General features: G+C 43.6%; 1 protein-coding gene across 1 annotated transcript; it reads left to right on the top strand.

Moving 5' to 3' along the window:
• Positions 1–853: 853 nt before the first annotated feature.
• Hmx (H6 family homeobox) lies at positions 854–18,674 on the top strand. Its single transcript, XM_077415486.1, has 3 exons — positions 854–2,888; positions 12,836–13,170; positions 15,473–18,674. Exons 1-3 carry the CDS (start codon positions 2,287–2,289, stop codon positions 16,366–16,368), a joined length of 1,833 nt encoding a protein of 610 aa, XP_077271612.1. The 5' UTR covers positions 854–2,286; the 3' UTR covers positions 16,369–18,674.
• The last annotated feature ends 949 nt before the right edge of the window (positions 18,675–19,623 follow it).

Below are 19,623 nucleotides of genomic sequence, written 5' to 3'. Positions count from 1 at the left end.
GTTGTGGACGAGGACGTTGGTATAGAATATATAGGTACACCAACGTGGCGGCTACTATCGCGCGCCACGGTAGGAAGACTCGACGAGGCGAGCTAGAAGGGCGAAGAGAGGGATCGGCGGGAAGCGGGAGGACGGAGGGAGTAGGCTATAAAGGCTAATTGGTTAAAAGCTCACCACTGGCTGCAGGCTTAAATCAAGATCTTGGAGTGTTATAATGGATAAGTAACACGGCGTGGCGCGGCCACCGCCACCGGGTTGTGTGTTACCCCCACACACCCCGTCGCGCGCTCCCCGCTCCCCCCGTTTCGAGCGTTCGCCACCCTTCTTTCCCTCCCGCCCCTCTCGCTCGCAGACCTCGACGTCCACGTCGGCGTCGCCTCGCCTCGCCTCGCCTCGCCTCGCCGCCGTGGCGCGGAACGTCGAGGGCGAGTATCTTTCGAGTTAAGGACGGCGCGACCGACGCGATTGGTCCGCGGCGAGGGTTACCCCGGCGGGTAGTCGTGTGCGGCGCGAGTCATCGATCGCGCCTCCGTCCTATGAGGAATCCAGAAAGCCAACCCCTGGCAAGCCGTAGGCCCCGCCCTGCCACCTACCCCGACCGCACCGACACCCCTTCCGACAACTTGCAGCTTAGCCGTCCTCGCTCTCGCTTGCCACCCTTCCCCTCCAACTACCTTCCTCTCCCTGCTTCGCGCGCGCGTCAGCGTGCTCCCTCCTGCCATCTTCCTCTGACACCCTCTAATTTATCCGTTCGCCCCGTTCTAGCGAGCGGCGGCCTTCCCTGCCCCTCTCCCTCGCCAGCACCCCGCAGTCTAGCTATCGCGCGGCGCGCAATAACTACCCCCGTGACTCTCGAAGCGTGACTCCGAAGCGTTCTTTCTCTTTATCTTACTCCCCGCCGCCAGTTCTCCCTCTTTCTCGCCGTCGCGCCCTTCGCGCCGCGCTTCTACCCTCGCGTTCCTACTCTCTCTCGCCGTATGAGCGAGCGAACATACGTGAGCGCGAGCGCGCGCGCGTACAAGGTGTGTGCGCGTGTGTTTACGTGTGCGAACGAGTCTCTCCTCGTCCGTGTGACCTGCGGTTTCTCCGGCGTTTTCCTATATACCCTTAGTAGCGCGAGCACAGTGCATCCATCCGCCGCGGCCCGTCACTCGCCGCGAAGCGTATCGCAGGACACGAGGGTGCTTGCGCGCCGCTCTCTTTCTAACGCGAGCGCGCGACCGAACACGGTGTCAGCGTGCGCCGACGCTCTGACGACACGCGCGCGCGAGTCGAAATTCCGACGCAACGCGACGCGACGCGACGCGAGCACATCGTCGGACCGAAAAAAGCCAACGTAACTCTCTTATACGAACTACAAATTCTCCATTTGAACAGCCGAACATATATCAAAGCTCTTCCCGATTTTTTCATTTCCTCGACGTCGCGCGAAAGTCGGCGATTTCGGTTTCCAACCCGAACAGGGAGATGAACCGTGTGTCGCGATTGTCAACTCACCCACGGTGACGGGCCGATTCGACGTCGGTAGTCGGTTTGTGAGTGATTGGCGATCAGTGGAAGTGACCCGAGAAAAGTGACGGCACGGTAGGGCACCTCGCCTCGGTGTTACTCACGCGGGAACGCTTTACGCTTACGCCGCCGCCGTCGCCGCGCCGCGGTGGACGGTAAAGAGCGGAAAGCGAAAAGGAGAGAAGTTACGTGTCAGACTGGAGCGGACGTGTAGTGGTGAAAAAGGAGAGAGAGGAAGCGAGAAAGAGGGAGAGAGGTGAAGACAGAAAGAGGGGGTGTGGTAGGTGGCGGAAGGACGATAGGGGGAGAGGGCGACTCCGCGAAGGGTGGGACGTCCAAGTGTCTTGTCTCCTATCATCCTGTCGTCCAGGGTATCGCTTACGAATGTCGCGCGATCGAGCGATCCGTCTGCGATCCACCGCGACGCGCGAGGACGTCCTGGCGACGGCCGCGCTTCGGCTACCGACACCGACGAGCCGCGCGATCAGCCTCGTCTGAGTCAACGACAGCAACCGCGCTGGGTCTTACGTACCTGTGTGTCGTCCTGATATGCGATTGTCCGAGGTGGATAGTCGCCGGGTCGCGTCGCGCGAGACGACGGCGGGCACCACTTAACCGATATATAATATAAACGAATACCAAAAGCGTTGACGCGTGGCTTCTTCCATCGGGAACGAAAGCTCCCAGCCTCGTTCGAAGAGCCGTATCGGGCTAGCTGGGCTAGCCGCGAGAGAAGTGCCGCAGCGAGAAATCTCTCCGGACGGGCCGGCTCGAAGGATGTCCGGCGAGACGGAGATAGAAGTGTCGGTTGTGTCGGAGGAGGATCTGGAGCTGGAGGGTTCCAGGAGCAGCTCCACCCCGGCGGAACTGCTGCTGCAGGAGAAGAATGGCAAGTCTGGCTGCGGCCTGAGCAATCACCACCATTCGTTCAGCTTCGACACGGTGAGCAAGCCGGCGCTCAGGCCTGCCTGCAATCCGCAGTACACGTCCTTCAGTATCTCCAGTATCCTCGGCAGACCGGAATCGCCGCCTGTCGACTCGACGACCTCCACGGGGTCCGGCGAGAGGCAGTCGTCGGACGTCGACAGGACGTCGCCGCCAACGAACTCGCAGAACTCGCAGAGAATCCCGCCGTCGTGCGGCAGCCCCGGAAGGATCTCGTCCTCGCCCACGTCCCTGAGACTGTCCGGCGGCCAACGCAGCGGACTGTCCGCAACCGGTCACCCTGGACTGGAACCTAGGGCGAATTCCGCGGGTATCGGTATCGGATGTGCTACCAGTGCTACCAGTCCGGCCGCGACCTTTTCACCGCCCGGCGATGCCTCTACCAATCCACTACTAGGACACCAGGCGTCGGCGGATCTCGCAATGCTATCAAGGTACGTACGTAGCCTTGGACACGATTCCCCGTTTTCGTGAGTTCTCTTAGGCCCAGTTTCACAAGTGTCGGTTAACTTTTAATCTTAGATTAACTCACTCTTCGTCTTTTTCTAAGGGGGATGTTAGAAGGAGACGAAGAGTGAGCTAATCTAAGATTAAAAGTTAACCGACACTTGTGAAACTGGGCCTTAGAGATCACAAACGAATTTATAGTTGGCACGGATTAATCTCATCGTATTTCTAATTTTGATCGATTTCGCGAGAAGAACAGAGCTTTAGATATAAACAAAACTCTCGGACGATGAAATATCCAAGTAGCTTTTAGAAAACTTCATCGCTCAATCTGTATGTTTGATTAAACGTAGTTACGATTTGCAAAAGATGTCCCGCAAAAACAATTTGTTATTATTTTAAATATATTACGAGCAAACAAGATTATCTCGGACATTACTATTATTATATTATGTAATTATATATCGAACATTGTGAATTATTGAATGTCAAATTACGCAATTGTTATCACTCGAAAATCTATGATTTCGTCATAGTACAGCTGTGTCGCGCGTGACGTAATGTCTATGAAAATATAAAGGACCGAATACCTGTTCTGTCAATTGAATGACTTTTGCATTATTTACGTATATTTACGTATAGCTGGGAAATATTTTTAAACTCCAGAATACAAGATTTAGGTGACGTCAATGAATTTTACATGCGTCGTCTGGAAATTAAAACATATACGATATATATAGAATGTATCAGATGTCTCGCACTTTTATTCGAATGCAGTTTCTAACATGCCTGTTTTCCATAACAAAAAAATTGCATATTTCCATCTGTCGCTTCAATTTTCAGCATTGCATATTCACATCTCTTCAAATCTTCCTGACGGAAAAAAGCAAAGTGCATTCAAACTTTATTTGGAGGAATGAAGACTGAACTTCCTTTTTTTTGCCTATTTACGCTTCTCGACTCTATTCGATTCTTTTCGATTTTAATCGGTTATTGAAACCTCAAAAGCTGTTGACGCATCAAGAACTGTCGAAGCAATCAGTCTTCTTTCTATTTTAACTTCAAACGATCGCGATTTCCATGACATCCTGTAAGTATACATAATATAATCGCGCGAAGCAGTTTCTCGATAGGGAGCTCGTGAAAGTGAAGCCCGCGCGTGTTTCTAAATTCATTCGTTAAAAACGATTAACGCTGGAAGCTTTGCGTCATTTCCGCGGATGACGTTTTATTCTCACGAACGTTTTTTTCTTACGCGCGTCACGGAAAATGAAACAACGTAGCAATATCGATTTTATAATAATCCAATACTTATTGCATCGCGAGAATACTTTGCGTTACAAACACGTGTAGAGTGTACGTCATTTATTCGCGTACGCGACGCACACATATACCATTACATTAAACTCACAATCAGTCAGATACGGCAATGTGACCTTCGATTTTGTAGGTTGGTGCCGCCAAAATAACTGGCCGAAATTTGAACCTTTATACTGATCGGCGATCGCCATTCATTTCGCCGCATACAACGGTACACGCATACGTCGGTAAAGCCCGAGTAAAATATATATAAAAACACGCGTTGATTTGTATTTATATAATTTAGTTTGTATTTATAATACGCGGTTAACGAAATGCTCCTGGGCAAGCATTTGTAAAAGAAAAAAGAAAAAAAAGCGAGAAAGAGCCCCACTACATAATTCAACGATTTAAACGCCATCGTTTAACGGCTAATTCAATGCCGTCGCCATTTAATATTAATGCAAAAGTGTCGGTAAATGGAGTTGCTAATACTTGCTAATGATTAATTAATTCGTAACATCGTCGTTATTCATATTCGCCGCTCGCGTAATTGGCGGAATTGTTGAATAAATTAAGACCGCACCCTCTCTCTCAGGCAATTAGAAACTCCGCCGCGTTAGCGTTTCCACGATAAAAACACGCATTTGCAAAGCTTTGACCCGAGAGATTCGACAACACCATTGCGATGGATTAATATCCGACTCTTCGCCGCCATTATTCGCATAATTTAAACGCGTGCACGAGTGCACGAGGCCACGCGTTTCACATTTTCACATTAGCGTTGTATAAATTGCACTAACTGAATCACGTGCGTTAATATTCATTAAGAGCATTCATTTAACAAAAATCGAGGGAACTTTAATTTTCACCACATGCAGTGATATAATTATCATTAAAAAAGAACTTGTAAAATTGACAAAAGAAAATTTTATTTCTATGGTGATTCAAAAATTGTAGCTCTCTCAATTTCGATTAATTCGAGAAACCGAAATTCTTCCTTAATTTTTTAATTACACAAAGATATTTAAGAAAATATAAATGTTTTTTCTAGTGGAAAGTCAATATCCTCGAAATATCTCAGTAACAAAACTTTGTTTTCAGTTAATTTCTCGTCGACTTTGCTTTAACCAAAAGTTTATTAAAGCTTGCTCTTGTCAAGGAGCTTAAAATTGAGAATTATTAAGTCGTAACGACGATGAGTCTCCTCGACATCTTCAAAAGAAAAATTGACTCCAAATTGTTCAAAAAAGCCCAGAGATATTTTTCGGTTGATGCGGGACACCATGTTCCACGTCCCAATGTCCGCGCCCGTCAACTTGGATTACCGAGCGGAAAGGGATGTATCCAGGGTCTACGCGGCCGTCGTGGACCGAAGATTTCCGTAGGCGTGAGCTCGTCCGGATCAAGATACACGACATATTGGGGGTGGCGAAACGGTAAGGGGTATAGCGGCAACGAGCGAGCGCGTGCGGTGAGGATTATATTATGTGGGAATGGACCGACGAGGGGACCGTAATGGGCCTATTAGGCTGTCTCATTTAATAACAACCGTAGCAACAACACCACCCTCTTACATTACTTACGTTATTTAGGAGGACCCCCGCGCGTTATCGGATATATCTACGAGGAATCCGAGCACGGCACTGCGCGCCGCAAAGGGGCAAGAGAAAGACTCGAGGGTTCGAGATGATTTTATCAGATTTACACCCCCTCCTCGATTGACGAGACCTACCTCCCTCCCCCGCTCCCGTCCTCGTCCTCGTCCCTGTCCCCGTCCCCGTCCGCGCCCTCGCCATGCTTGGCTGCCGGCGCGACGGCTACGATTGCTTGTTTTCCACCCGTTTACCATTTGATTAAGTTCCACTCGTATGCACCGTTGGGGTACACTCCACTAAACGAGAAAAGCCTCGTCGAGTGGGGCCCGTCACGCAAACGAACTTATCACGGCGGATAAATGGTAAACTTTAATAAACAGATTTTCTCTCTTTTCGCCAAAAGCATGTAGTTAATTCCATTTTCACCAAGAAATGACAATTTTGGCACTCATAAGATTATAAACATCAATCCCAGCAAAATCCCCCAAAATGTATTTGTGAATTATTTTTGAATCTGTAAATATCTTCGTCTTCGATAAGTCTATCAAAAATTTATTGATTAATATACAATTGACGCGATTAATTCATTAATTCATTAATTCATTGAAAACTACGCAAACTATAGACTCAAAGAAGGTTTAATGTATGTCCGTGTAATATGGGATAACATATAAAATAACCAATTCTCTTTGAACAATGGCGCTGAAGAAAACACAAATCACGCATAAATGCATGCAACTTAATGCAATATGGATATAATAACGCAACAAATTTTTAGGTAATGCACGACATAATTCGCGCATCACAAAAGGCAACGAAAAGAGGCGTGTCTCGCTTGTATAATAACCGCTCCGCGGCCGATACGTAAAATTACAAATCGCATATATTCCGTTCGGATCCATTCACGCGTTTAAATCGAATTCAACAAAAAATCGCGCGGCGGTATAGAATTACACGATGATCGCGCGCTCGCGCCATTTTCACGCGTACACACATACACCACACATAGGTAAAATACACGCGCGTGTCACGGGCATAATTTCGCAAGCACGCTAAATAACGTCACGCGCAACACTGGCATAACCGAAATTTGCTGCCAAAACTCGTGCGTTGATGAAAGGGAGGGATGGCAAAAAATCAATTAAATGTAGAGTGCTTAATGGATGCGGATGGAACGCCGCGCCGTACGCGTATACTCCAAGGTTAAGGAGCCTAAGATTCCCTCGAGAAACGGGCTACCTATCCCGCGGCCCATTTGCTGCCGAGCAAGCAGCCCTTACGTCTCTTCCGGGAGGAAGTGCGCAAGTTCTAGGCTCGATTTATTATTAAATTGCCGCTCTACGCCAGCCTGAGATTCTCGCTGGCCAAGGTCGTGGAGAGAAAAGTTGGCGTCATGCGATCTCAGCAGAGCACTATCCATCCTCTATATATATATGTATGTACAATGTATAACTTATATAACTGATCAAATAATAATATTTCTCCGCAAGGGAGTAAGTATATATATACGCGCAGGGATTTACGCACTAAATACACCCGGTATACATGCGCGCCTTATGAAATCGTAACAATCACCTCCGACTCCTCTTTAAGAAGTCCGCTCCTCTTGAGCCGAAGAAATGTGTACCTCAGAGTTGACGCGTGATACCCATGGTATTCTGAAAGTCAAACATCTTACTAAAAGACGCTATCGACTCCAAGTTAATTAAAATTGTTATGCACGTCAATTAAATTTCTAAAAAAAATAGCCTATATATTTATCTTAAAAAGTTACGTAAGGCATCGAGAAAGTTGGTGGGACAAAGTAATCAGATTTTATCTCGGACCTCATATTCAGAAAAATTAATTATCGTTTCATCTTGTTCGTTCTCAATACATTTCGGATTCGTTTCGCGTGGTTCGTTGATCCCGGCGCGGAGTATATCGCAAAAATATTTTTTGCTCGATTTGCTCGTGCGATATCGCGAGGGCTTACATTCGAAAACGTTACCGCGGGCGCGGTAGGACCGCGAACGGAAAGATCCGTCTGATATAATCCGCGACAGAGACTGCCTCGTTAATTACAGCGCTGATGAATGATTCGTTAATTAGGGTGGAATCGCGCTACAAGTTTCAAAGGAAGATACGATAAAGCCTATTGTGTATGATCGCCTATTCGCGAGCGATATGAATGTTTCGACGTTGGGAACAAATGCTCGGGATGAGCGATATATAGGATCACGGATTGCGCCGGAATACAATTCCCTCCGATTTCATTCGACACTGCTTTGTCTACGAAGTAGCGAATTCTTGATTAAAAAGTCATGCGAGGAGACATGGCTAACGAAACGTTAATTCTGTCCAAAAGTAATTATAATGTAAATATATAATTGCGTATCGTACGACGATGCTATAAAGCGCGCTTCTAATATAAATTAATTTCAAGAAATTTGCTCTATTAGTTTATATCATTCGTAAAACGATTTGGAGTTCAACTTCAGGAGTTGTGTATCAAAAGCCATATTTATAGTAATGATAATTTTCTTTAGGATACACATAGAGACAAAGTGTTACTGCTGTAAACATGAAAATAAATTCGTCATTCCGTCTATCGCAAGCCAATAATGTAATGAAGCCAACTAACGGATTTAGCCGAATGCTTTGAAAGCCAATAAATCGTTGTTGGGTCATTTCGACGACGCTTTATAAGACGATTTAATGTAACAACAGATTTTTCATCGTATTGCAATTATATGCAAATATGAGAGAGGGGGAGAGAGAGAGAGAGAGAGAGAGAGAGAGAGAGAGAGAGAGAAAGAGATAAAAATCGGATTAAAATAAACAATATATAAAAAGAATGTACAGAAGAATGCTTCTTAATTCGACGGTGTATCAAACAAAGCTTGAAAATTTATCACATCCGTTTACTTCTTTTCTCTTTATTTCTCCTCGTTAATGTTCGATAATCTATTTTCCACTGTTTTCTTTGTCCCCTTGTTGTTATTTTTCTCTGTAAAGCACAGCGTGATGATCGCATATTGAGCATACAGATTGCGAACCGCTTTGGGCGCACTTTCGCTAGCGAACGCGATCGACTTCTCCTTTCTTCGCTGCGCTCCTAACTACCCTCGGTGTAACGATACACGACGAAACGTATCGTGTTACGAGCGATCGTTAACGGCATAAAGAGTTTATATTTGAGAATGGCACTTACTAAGCGCACAAGCAGAGGTAGAATAATAATCAATACAAGCAAGCGGTAAAATACGTCGTTGAAGACACGGAGGGAAAATTTTAACGGAACTGCCCAATAAAGCCAAACTCGGGCACATCGTATTAAAAATATGTACTCAATAAAATAAGGGTAAACGAAATCTTTAAAGAATTTCTTCATTACCGCGGCAAGTTGCAAATAAATTCATATTCTACGTGATAAATTGTAATATCAAATTATTGGATAAATTAAATCGTACTTTTCTCAGTAAGAGATTTATGAAAAAAAATTTATTTAATTATTGTGATATTGAATTTTAGAAGATATAAATCTGATTCAAAAACTTACAGAGTAAACAAATAAGAAAGTTTATTTTCCAATTAGTTTCAAGTTTCCCTCGCTAGAAATTTTAATAATAACTTTTAATCTCTTAATTTTATTGTCTCTTAAATATTACACATAAATAATATAGTATTAAATATTATAAATATAAGAGATAAAAATATGAGATAAAAAACTTATGACATAATTAAAAGTATCAGTCATTTCCTTTAGAAATCTTTTTTCAACTTATAAATGATAAAATCGTCGTCAGCAAAATTATATTAAATTAAATAAAAAAATATTATTACACACAGAATCAAAAGACTGTACAAAACAGAAAATGGATCAAATATGAATATACTCGAATGCGGTCGCTACATCCGACCGATCTTCGACTGCAAAAGAGGAACAGAAATGAAAGGCGAATTACGCGAGTCAAGTGTGTGCTCGATGACCTAGAGAGCGTTAAAGGGAGGTATCGCTGAGAAAGAGGTCCTTGAGTGCCTACGTAGAGAGAACTCGTAAACTCAGCTAGCCACGTCGAGTGTTCGCGGCCGCCTAAGACGCAAGACCTGCAGAATTAGGCAGTAAAAGGTGGCGGATCTCTCCACCGAGAGAGATCCGAGTGTTTGGTGTTTATACCTGCTTCTTCAGAGAAGGGTCCCTGAATGCTTACAAAACAGGCGGTTGTCAGATTTCCTTTATCTTTTCCGGGATATTTGTGTGTGCCCCGCGGGCCGTCGTCTCTCCTCTCCCGCGTTAGCCGCGCGAAGCCTTCTTCAGAATACCTCGATATCTCGTCTCGATGCCGGGAAAATCGTTGGGAATTAAGGAAGAGGCCCGCCCCGAAGATTGCGTGTCGCTCAGGAATTCTCTTAGGAAGGGTGTCTCTTAATTCCTTCTTTACTTCGGTTCCGGACAGCCACGTCGTCGTCATCCTCGTCGTTATACTACTGTTGTGTCGTATCTATCGCCCAACGTGACTTTCTCCTGGTGATAAACGGTTGACACGTATATAGAGTCTCGTCAATGAGGCATTAACTCACATAAGCGTGAGCATCGCTGACTCGTTGATACGAGAAGATAAGGTCATTAAAAGGGAGATCGATATCCGATCGATTCAACGAATGCGAAGAAGAGCAGATTTCGCTCGAGATTTCGCTATACCATTTCTTGCTTGAGGAAAGGAAAATGTTATTTTGCAACATATTTGCTGTGGATTTAATTGGAGCTCGAGCTTCTCAAGATAATAACATCAAGTTGCAAAATTTTTACATTATTACAAAATTTTTTTAAAAAAGTGTATTGCAATTATCTCAGGATGAAGAGTAAAGAATATATCTTTAAATATTTCGAATAAATTTGCAAAGTAAATGTGACCCGGCGAGGTGGAACGCTGGAATTATTTACCATATCTGTTGCCTAAACGAGCCCTATAAGTGATAATAGGCGCAAAGTGCGATACGATGGCGGACAAAGTCAAATACGCTTTCACGTGGCGAGCGTGTATCGAAACGAGATCAGATCGCTCGTCGCAGACGGACTGCGACGGGGAAGCGAGGAGGGAACACGGAAAAGTAAGGCTTCCGAAGCCTCCTCGGCCCACATGCCTGACCAACCGGCCCTGCTTGCCAATATCGGCCAGTCGACCGGCAGATCCCTGCTTGCCTATATTTCTGTTAACCACAAATCGGTTACTCTCGCATTAAGTTTCCACGGCGCGCGCGTGCAGCTGCAACAATGGCGCTTAGCTGCGATCGGAAATAAGAGAAAGAATTATCGGAAAAGAAAGAAAAAGAAGGAGAAAGAGAACTCTTGTTAAGCGGTTAAATAAGAACCGGAGGACAAGCAGCCATGAAGACAGATTTACTGATGAACGATTTATAGGCCCTGACCGAGACAAAGCTACTAAATTCGCAAAATTTCACAGAAATTTGATTGCACCATCGTATTTTGTTTCTCATCGTTATTAATGTGTTGTATGTACATTTGAACAAGTGTGGAAAACCGCGTTATCATCAAGAGTCATTTTAACACAGAATATTGGACCTACTATATTTCGCTTGTCTCTCCGGCATCCACAACTTGATAAAATATTATACGATATAATTGAATTGTGCAAAATTACCATACGTAGTATGTTTATCAGGTACTTTAGACTGTTACTTTAATGTAAATATATTTATAGACTTGTGAATTTCGTACGAGTTTTATACATTTTTTTACTTTGGTAGCGCCGGCCAGCGCCGGTCACCGATGAATCGGCACTTGGACTTTCAGTGGCGCCGATCAGCGCCGATCAGCGCGCGGCCGATGACCGGCATGGCACTCAACGTGTTAATCAAGGTTTCCGCACGTCATTGTGCGCATAAAGCTGTTACTAAATTCGCTACCGGAAGGGTCCGCGACGCAGGTATACTTTCCTCCTGATCAGCGTGACGATTTTCTCGAGAGCTTCTTGCTCTAAGCGGATTTTTGCTCTTAATAACCAGTCGAGCGTTTATTCGTATAGCACGTCCAGCTATTGTTGCGGTGCAAACACCGTTTCCAAATATATTCCATTCAGTGGTGAGCTTTGCTTTTTCCCGAGTGGTTGAGTAAATCCGAATGGCAATGGCCGTCGGCTACGAGCGACGGCACTTATCCCGAACGTAACGATCCCGCATGCTCCAACTACTACCGCGTCACGGGTATAGGCTCTGCTCGTATTTACGGTAGTGGAAGTTCGTAAATTCTTTTGTAACCAAAGCTGAAGGTTGTACTCGACTTGTTCGCGGTGTTCGATTATTCCTTTTTTTTCTCGGTCACGTGTTAGATAAAATATAAAACTCACAGACTTTGTGGATTTCGCGATCTGCCTACCAATCAATTCTTGACATTTCATTACTTGACGTTATTCTTCATATTGCTTGGCATTTCACATCCATGTCATATTATAATAATCTAATATAACACGAATATTACTGTGTTAAATTAAACCTGACGCGATTTAAGTCTTTGCAATCGTTGATCATAATTATATTCAACTATATTAAGAAAAACTTATATCAATAAAATCAATAAGATTGTATATTAATAAATTCTTTCATGTATTAAAAAATATTTAATATTCAACGTTAATCATCGTGACAACAAAAGATCTATCCAAATTAAAATTGTAAGGAGTAAATTTCTCTTGCATTTAAACGCGTGAATAAAACTTTTAAAAATTTATCAGAACCTTACAGTTGAAAACTGGATGTTCTTTGTTTTCAATCGTGTCTGATTTTAAAGCTACTTTCCACATTTAGTATAATTCAATATTTTAGCTAATTATAAGAAAAAAGTCAAGTCCGGATTGATCAATTTATTTTTTAATAAAAGCAGAGTGCTTTTGGATCACCTGAAAGTGAGATTTATTAAACTGGATAAATAAAAATTATATCTTTACGTTGCATAGGGCCTCGCTCTTTTTACTGATTTTAATGATAAATTCTTAAATTAATTATAAAACAACAACGTACCATCTTGTTGTATATAGATTAATAGCGAGTCGATATCCGGTCGGCATCGGCGGCCTGTTCTACCCGTCGACGCTGCAGCATCTCCATCAGCAGCAACAGCAGCAGCATCAGCATCATTCGCGGCTGGCCGCCGCGGCCTCGTCCGCCCTCAGCAACGCCGTGCAGGTCGCCGGCCAATCGCCGGACATTGTCGACGCCGACGGCATCCGTGGCGTTTTACTCGGCGGTGCCGGCTGGCCGTTTCCATGGAGGCCGGCGCACGGCCTGCAGACGCTCGAGCATCCTTCGCCAAGCGACGTGGTCGGCACCCTCAGCCGCGTCAGTCCCGCGTCCGCATCTTTCCCGCAGCGAGGTGAGTTCGATTCCCTCCCTTTTACATCTCCCCCGCGTGCCCAGGCAGATCGAGACGGCTTATTAAGGATAATCCAAGGGAAAACGCGCGCTACGCTCGGAAGGAGATGTTAACATTGTTTCGCAACTGCGGTCTAGAACACCGGCTTTCGTCGAATCAGACAGAAGTACGGTAATACGAAGAGTTTCTCTTTTTTTCAGATTTTTTGATTAAGTGGAAAAACGAAACACAAAGAAACGTACGGCATATTTTATACCTGATGAGTTCTATGTATGTAATAGAGAATTTCTTTAATAGTTTTAATATAATTTTATAATTATTATAATAATTAAATTTATTTCACCAAAGAGAAGATAAAAATATTTATCTGAAACCCAAGAACGTGCTCTAAGAAAAATGAGTGTTTCCAATTATATAAAAATATTATTAATTCTCTTTGCTTGATATAATAACGCAAAAATGTGTCAGACATACCAAGATGCATAGACCAATGTCTCGAGACGATTGAGACGTGGAACCGTTAACTCGTATAGATCGCGAAGAAAAGGCAAAGGAAAACGAGGGTTAACGTGGGGGGACCTCCGTAGATATACAGATATATTGTCTGCATGCTTGCGCGTTATAGACTCTGTGTGTCTCGTGTATCTATGTGTATATCTTCGCGTATACAACTACGCGTAAGGCTTCCACGGCTTCCATCACGACAAACCAACGTCGATCGCCTTACCCGACGATCGTTTTGCTTCTGCCACCTTGTCTAAGCACTTAGGCAGTTACCATTCCCACCTATGGACACACCTGCGAACGCTCGTCAGTCCCGACTTACAATACTAAATTCTTTAACGATACAATAATGATAATAACGATCATTTGGTTGCTATTGTGCGTTACTTTTGTTTATATAAGCACCATAGGCTGGAAATGAAATTTTCGTTAAAAGCAATTTTATTAAAAATAAGCAAATATAATTAAAATAATAGTACAGAAAAATTGAGAGAAAACAAAGAAATATCTAAAGCTATATATAAGAGTTCAACAGATTTTTGGATAAATCTTGTTTTAATGGTTATAATAATGATTCTCACTTTACGAACGAAAAAAGTTGAAAAGCATATATTTTTAAAAATATGTTCTCGATTGTATTCCCGGTATAACAAATATCAAATTATTGATTATAAAAATGTATCGTATCTAGTTTCGTTTCGGCCGACTTTTTGTCTGTGCCACAACGATCGTTTGTAGAGAGAAAGAATTAAATATCGTATACACATGCTAATGACATTTGGTCGCTAAAAATAAAACGATAAAATTATATTTATCCTCGATGGAAGTGCGCGTACGTGAAATATCGCATGCCTAATTAAAGGTACAGTGACAAAGAAAATATTTGTAGGAAATGAATAAATCGTTGCGTGTTTTATTGTTTCCTTCGCGTTCTCATACATTGCAAAAGAGACACAGCGGTATAACGGTATTTTATACAGATATACACGCGTCGCAAATAATGTCATTGGATGATGCATCTGCATCGATAGCGGCGTAGAGAATTCAATACGCAGCAATTATGTCAAAATGGATTAATAGAATATTAATTAGCATTCTATTAATTGATTAAATATTCAATATGGATAGAGAAATGTATAATGGCGATTTATACCGGAGCGCGCGTGAGAGAATTTGTAAATCCAAAGCGCTCCAGGCTGATTGACGTATACGGATCACATTTGAAAAGAAGAGCGATTATCGATAAATATACACACTACGTGTCTTTTATACTTCGCATTACAAATATCATTATTTGTTATATGATATTCTGATCTCCGCGAATTTTGCCGCCATTAATCCGAGTTATCCTGCGTTACTTGTTAAGAATAATATTCCAGTTGAAGAATAACGATCCTCGCAAATAAAGATATCTTTGTTTCAGCAACACGAACAAAAAAATATAATTAACAGAAAAATATAACTCTATGAGCAACTATTAATTCCGGGTAAAAAGTGTCTGGTAGCTTTTGATTGTAAGTAAAAATTAATGTATTGGAAAAGGAAAGCGATTATAATTTTCTTTATCAATTTTTACATATAATATAACGGTTTTGAGAGAAAATTCATATTTATTGAGATAACGATATAATAATATTAATAATAATCGAAGCGAGAAAAGTTTCGAAAGATTCCAGAACAGCAGACACGTGAAAAAATATTCAAAAATATATGCATATAAGTATGCATCTTGAAAAGCATATTATGAATAAAAAAGCTATAGGGTAATTGAAATCAATACACGTATATTTTCCTCTAGACGAGCTCGATGACGACAACGCCGATGACCGTCTGCACCGCGCGAGGAGTCCGTCAAGCGGCGACGAGGGGCACGACGACCTCGGTGAGGCTGATGACTGTGCGGATGCCGATGGCGAAGGCGAGTCCACGTCGACGAGTATTCACGGCACTTCGATGAGCGGTGGTGGTGGTGGTGGCGGTGGCGGCGGCGGCGGCGGCGGCGGTGGTGGTGGCGGTGGAAACGGCAATAGCAACGGCCAGAACAACGTGCAGGTCGGCGTAGACGGTCGCGAGTCGAACAGCATAAAGCGCAAGAAGAAGACCAGGACGGTGTTCTCCAGGTCGCAGGTGTTCCAGTTGGAGAGCACGTTCGACATGAAGCGCTACCTCTCATCGTCGGAGCGCGCCGGCCTCGCCGCCTCGCTCAGGCTCACGGAGACCCAGGTGAAGATCTGGTTCCAGAACCGGCGAAACAAGTGGAAACGGCAGCTGGCCGCCGAACTGGAGGCGGCGAACATGGCGCACGCTACCCAAAGGCTAGTCAGGGTACCGATCTTGTATCACGAGGCGTCAGCCGGCACTGGCACTTCCGGCGGCGTGTCCGTGTCGGTGACGGCACCGGGACCACCGGGACCCCCGGTGCCGTCCTCGGTAGGCGCGACCTCCGCTTTGTCGCACTCGGTCGGCGTCGGCGTGGGCGTCGGCGTTGGGGTCGGTGTCGGCGTCGGCACCTCGTGCGCGCCTACCACGGCGCAGCCCATCTTCTACTCCCATCACCATCAGCATCACCATCACCACCCGGCGGCGGCCCACGTGCAGGCGCACAGTCTCCTGTCCCACCAGGTGCACCCACAACCACCGCCTCCGCCTCCGCCGCCGCCCAACGGCCAACCACCGCGGACGTCCTCGCAATAACACCGTCCGACGACTTACGAGGGTAGCGTGCGGCTGCTGCGGGAGACGACGATCCTAAACAAGATGATCTCCGTGAACGACGCGACGGCGACGGCGACGCCTTCCCGTCTGGACCGCGCCGTTTGGCTGATCGACGTTGACGAGTGAACGCACGCACAATAATCGGCACGGGTCTACGATCGTCCTGCGACATCCCCTGATCGATCCCGCGATACCACACGGATACGGCATGCGGCTGTCCCCTCGGCGGTAATTCGAGAACGTTGGAATTCGAAAATGGTTTTCTAAAATGCGCCGGACTCACGACCGTGCGGGCGATGTGGATAAATGTGAGTATGCGCGAGAAATGTAGAGTTTTGATTCGCTTTTATATCTCCTTTAATAAGAACGTAAGAAAGATCATCTCATACAATTTAATACTAAAATTGTATTTTATTTTGAAGTGAATAACAGTGACGATCACTTTACTGAAAAGATTTGCATAAATGTAGAATATTTTTCTCCTATAATTATGTATTTATAATGGCTCTAAAGAAGCTAAATACAAATAAAAGAATATACAGAAATATTTTACTTATGCAAATTTCAGTATAGCACAGTATTGCAACAATAAATAAAATTACGTTCTATTAGAATATAAACTCAATGAGTTGAAAAAACTCTACGTTTTCTGAACATAAACTTATACTCATGTCTATTCGCATCTTCTGTTATTTTCTAGGAATGGAAAGTATGATCTCTTGCAAATAATTTGGTAAAATTTTTTTTGGCGCTTGATAAAAAGACTTTAAGTCAATTTGTTTATCTCGAAATAAATTATCAAAAAAATGTGCTGAGTTCATACAATATATATTCTATAGTAATCGCATTATCATAAAAATGACATTATTGCCGATTATTATGTTTAGCTAAAATTAGACAACATCCTACTTTTCAGTAGTTTATTTTATTGCTCCGGGAAAGACATTTTGACTTATATCTTGTTTTACCGAGCCATAAAAATATTTGTGCTAGTCTGCGCAATTATGCGGAGAATTGAACTGTGATTATAATGATTTTGTGTCGCTTCCATGAGCCACAGGCGACGAAAGCTGGTCACGAACTCGTACGGTTTCCCTTCCGGTTGGTCGCCTATATAATAATAGCGCATTGTTTCCTTGTTGCTCTCAGTTTATCTATGTATTATAACGAGATGCAAAATTTCACAGTATTTCGCAATCGATGGACGGAAATTAGGGATCTTTGTAGATAGTATATATAATATACATATATTGGTAGAGAGCGATTCTCCGATTTTTTGCGCGCGAAGATAAACGATTCGCGCGGATGAGAGAATGGAAATTTTTAAACCGTCCCTGACTGTGCGACGCCCGATATTTTAATTATGGAACCGTATCCGTTTCTCTGATCGCTTCCCCTGTAAATAGTCTTTGCGCGAAGTGTACATTCGTATTTGAAATTCCGTGCGCCGAGAGGGACGCGCTGTGAACCGCGGTGACCGGAAAATCTCCGCTAATATAATTCAGGGATTAAAATGTCGGTATAACTTCGGTGAGTTCAATTTTCGATGGACGAGAAACAGTGAGCCCTCATGCCTACATTGTCTAATGTCGCGTTTCCATCATCGCGCGGATTACGCGCGGAGAAACGATTTCCGTGGGTCTACAGAAATTTGAACTCGCTGAAATTGCGCTGGTACCAATATTACCTGATGTAACCGGGATTCGCAGTGGTTGTAAAATTGAACATTCACACACATGTATGACATATATACATAGACATGCAGCAAACAGACACAAACACACATATACACGTAAGACACAGGCAGGGTTCCTACGATATATTCCACCTGTTGTGATAAGTATCTAAACGAATAATTTTATTAAACGGAACGGTATAGAGGTACGAAATATCGCCTCTTTCGCATTACACACACACACATATATCACCTATCTATAGACGTCAATTAAGGAGAAGGTTCGCCGTACCGTGTTTTATACGGATATTTGTGATCCGGGATCTCAAATTATTGTACAGCCGATCGTTTCGTAATCGCTAAATAATGATCGTTGAACCATACAATACACGTCGTTCGAATTTCCTCTACTCAAGATCTATGTAGAGTTGATCTACTGGCGACCGTCGATCTCGTTTGCGAGGCAGTGGGCAAACGTTCCTAGATTCGATGACTAGATTCGGCTGGATCGACGAACGATCGAATAAAAATACGAATACGTTTAAATTGCGCTTTTTTTCTATCGCGACGCCCGTAAAGAGATAGCAGTGGAACAATGGAACCGCGCACCGACGGCATTCACATAAAAATTCGAGGTCCGGGATTAAAATTAATTGTTGTGCGACTTCACAAGAGGCCCCCGTAACTAAAAAAATTGACACATAGATAAAACACAATGTTCCGCTTTTGAAATAAAATCAACGAGCGATTCTTTGATAGAATCGCCATTCGAACGGATCGGTAATAAAACCTATTGATTCACATTTACATCGCCGTCTGTAGATTATAATACTGTCTCGTAGATTATGAGATCGGGGATATGGACAAAATTCATAGAGCGAGGAAGACCACTGATTAAAAGAGGCTTATTTCGTTATAATATTTTACAGATTTCTAGATTTCTTACGGATGAATGTGAAAAAGAATGATATAGCGAGATAAATTTCGAAATAACAAATTAAAAATGTCCAAATCTTCTCTACGAAATCTCGAAATTTATATAAGCGAAGATGCACATTCGTAGTCTAAACACCTTAAACGCAGAAAAGCATGTGACAATTATTAATTCACAGCCAATTTGCGAGAAGCTTTTTCTTGGAGCAGTAAACCAGCGAACTGTGAGTAATATCAGCGAGACAGTACTTAAGGGGGAAAGCTTAAATCAAATCATGCATAAATTATTTCCTACGGGTCCGATAAATCGCGCTTCAAAAAATTTTACCTTTAAAATCATCAGCTGGAAATAGAACGATCAGAGCGACACTTCTCAGGGAAAAAAATATGCACAGATTTCCGATAGATATTCTTAGATATTTACTGAACATTCGTCGCGATGCGTTTTGCACTGTATGATTATTCTTTGTCTCTTAGACAAGATTTTTTTTTTGCACATCGGCAAATGTAAATAAAAAATGCAGGAATATTTATCGGACGCCTGTAGTTTATATAACGCGGCCTGTCGCTACGCAATCAAAAACGCATTTACAATTATTCGCGTACTCGTCAAGTGCGTCACGCAG

Source organism: Temnothorax americanus, unplaced genomic scaffold (assembly GCF_048541705.1).
Source record: "Temnothorax americanus isolate GAGA-0224 unplaced genomic scaffold, ASM4854170v1 Scaffold4, whole genome shotgun sequence".
NCBI classification, from domain to species: domain Eukaryota; kingdom Metazoa; phylum Arthropoda; class Insecta; order Hymenoptera; family Formicidae; genus Temnothorax; species Temnothorax americanus.
The sequence above is the reverse complement of the archived record's forward strand: the minus strand, read 5'-3'. Positions and strand labels throughout refer to the sequence as shown.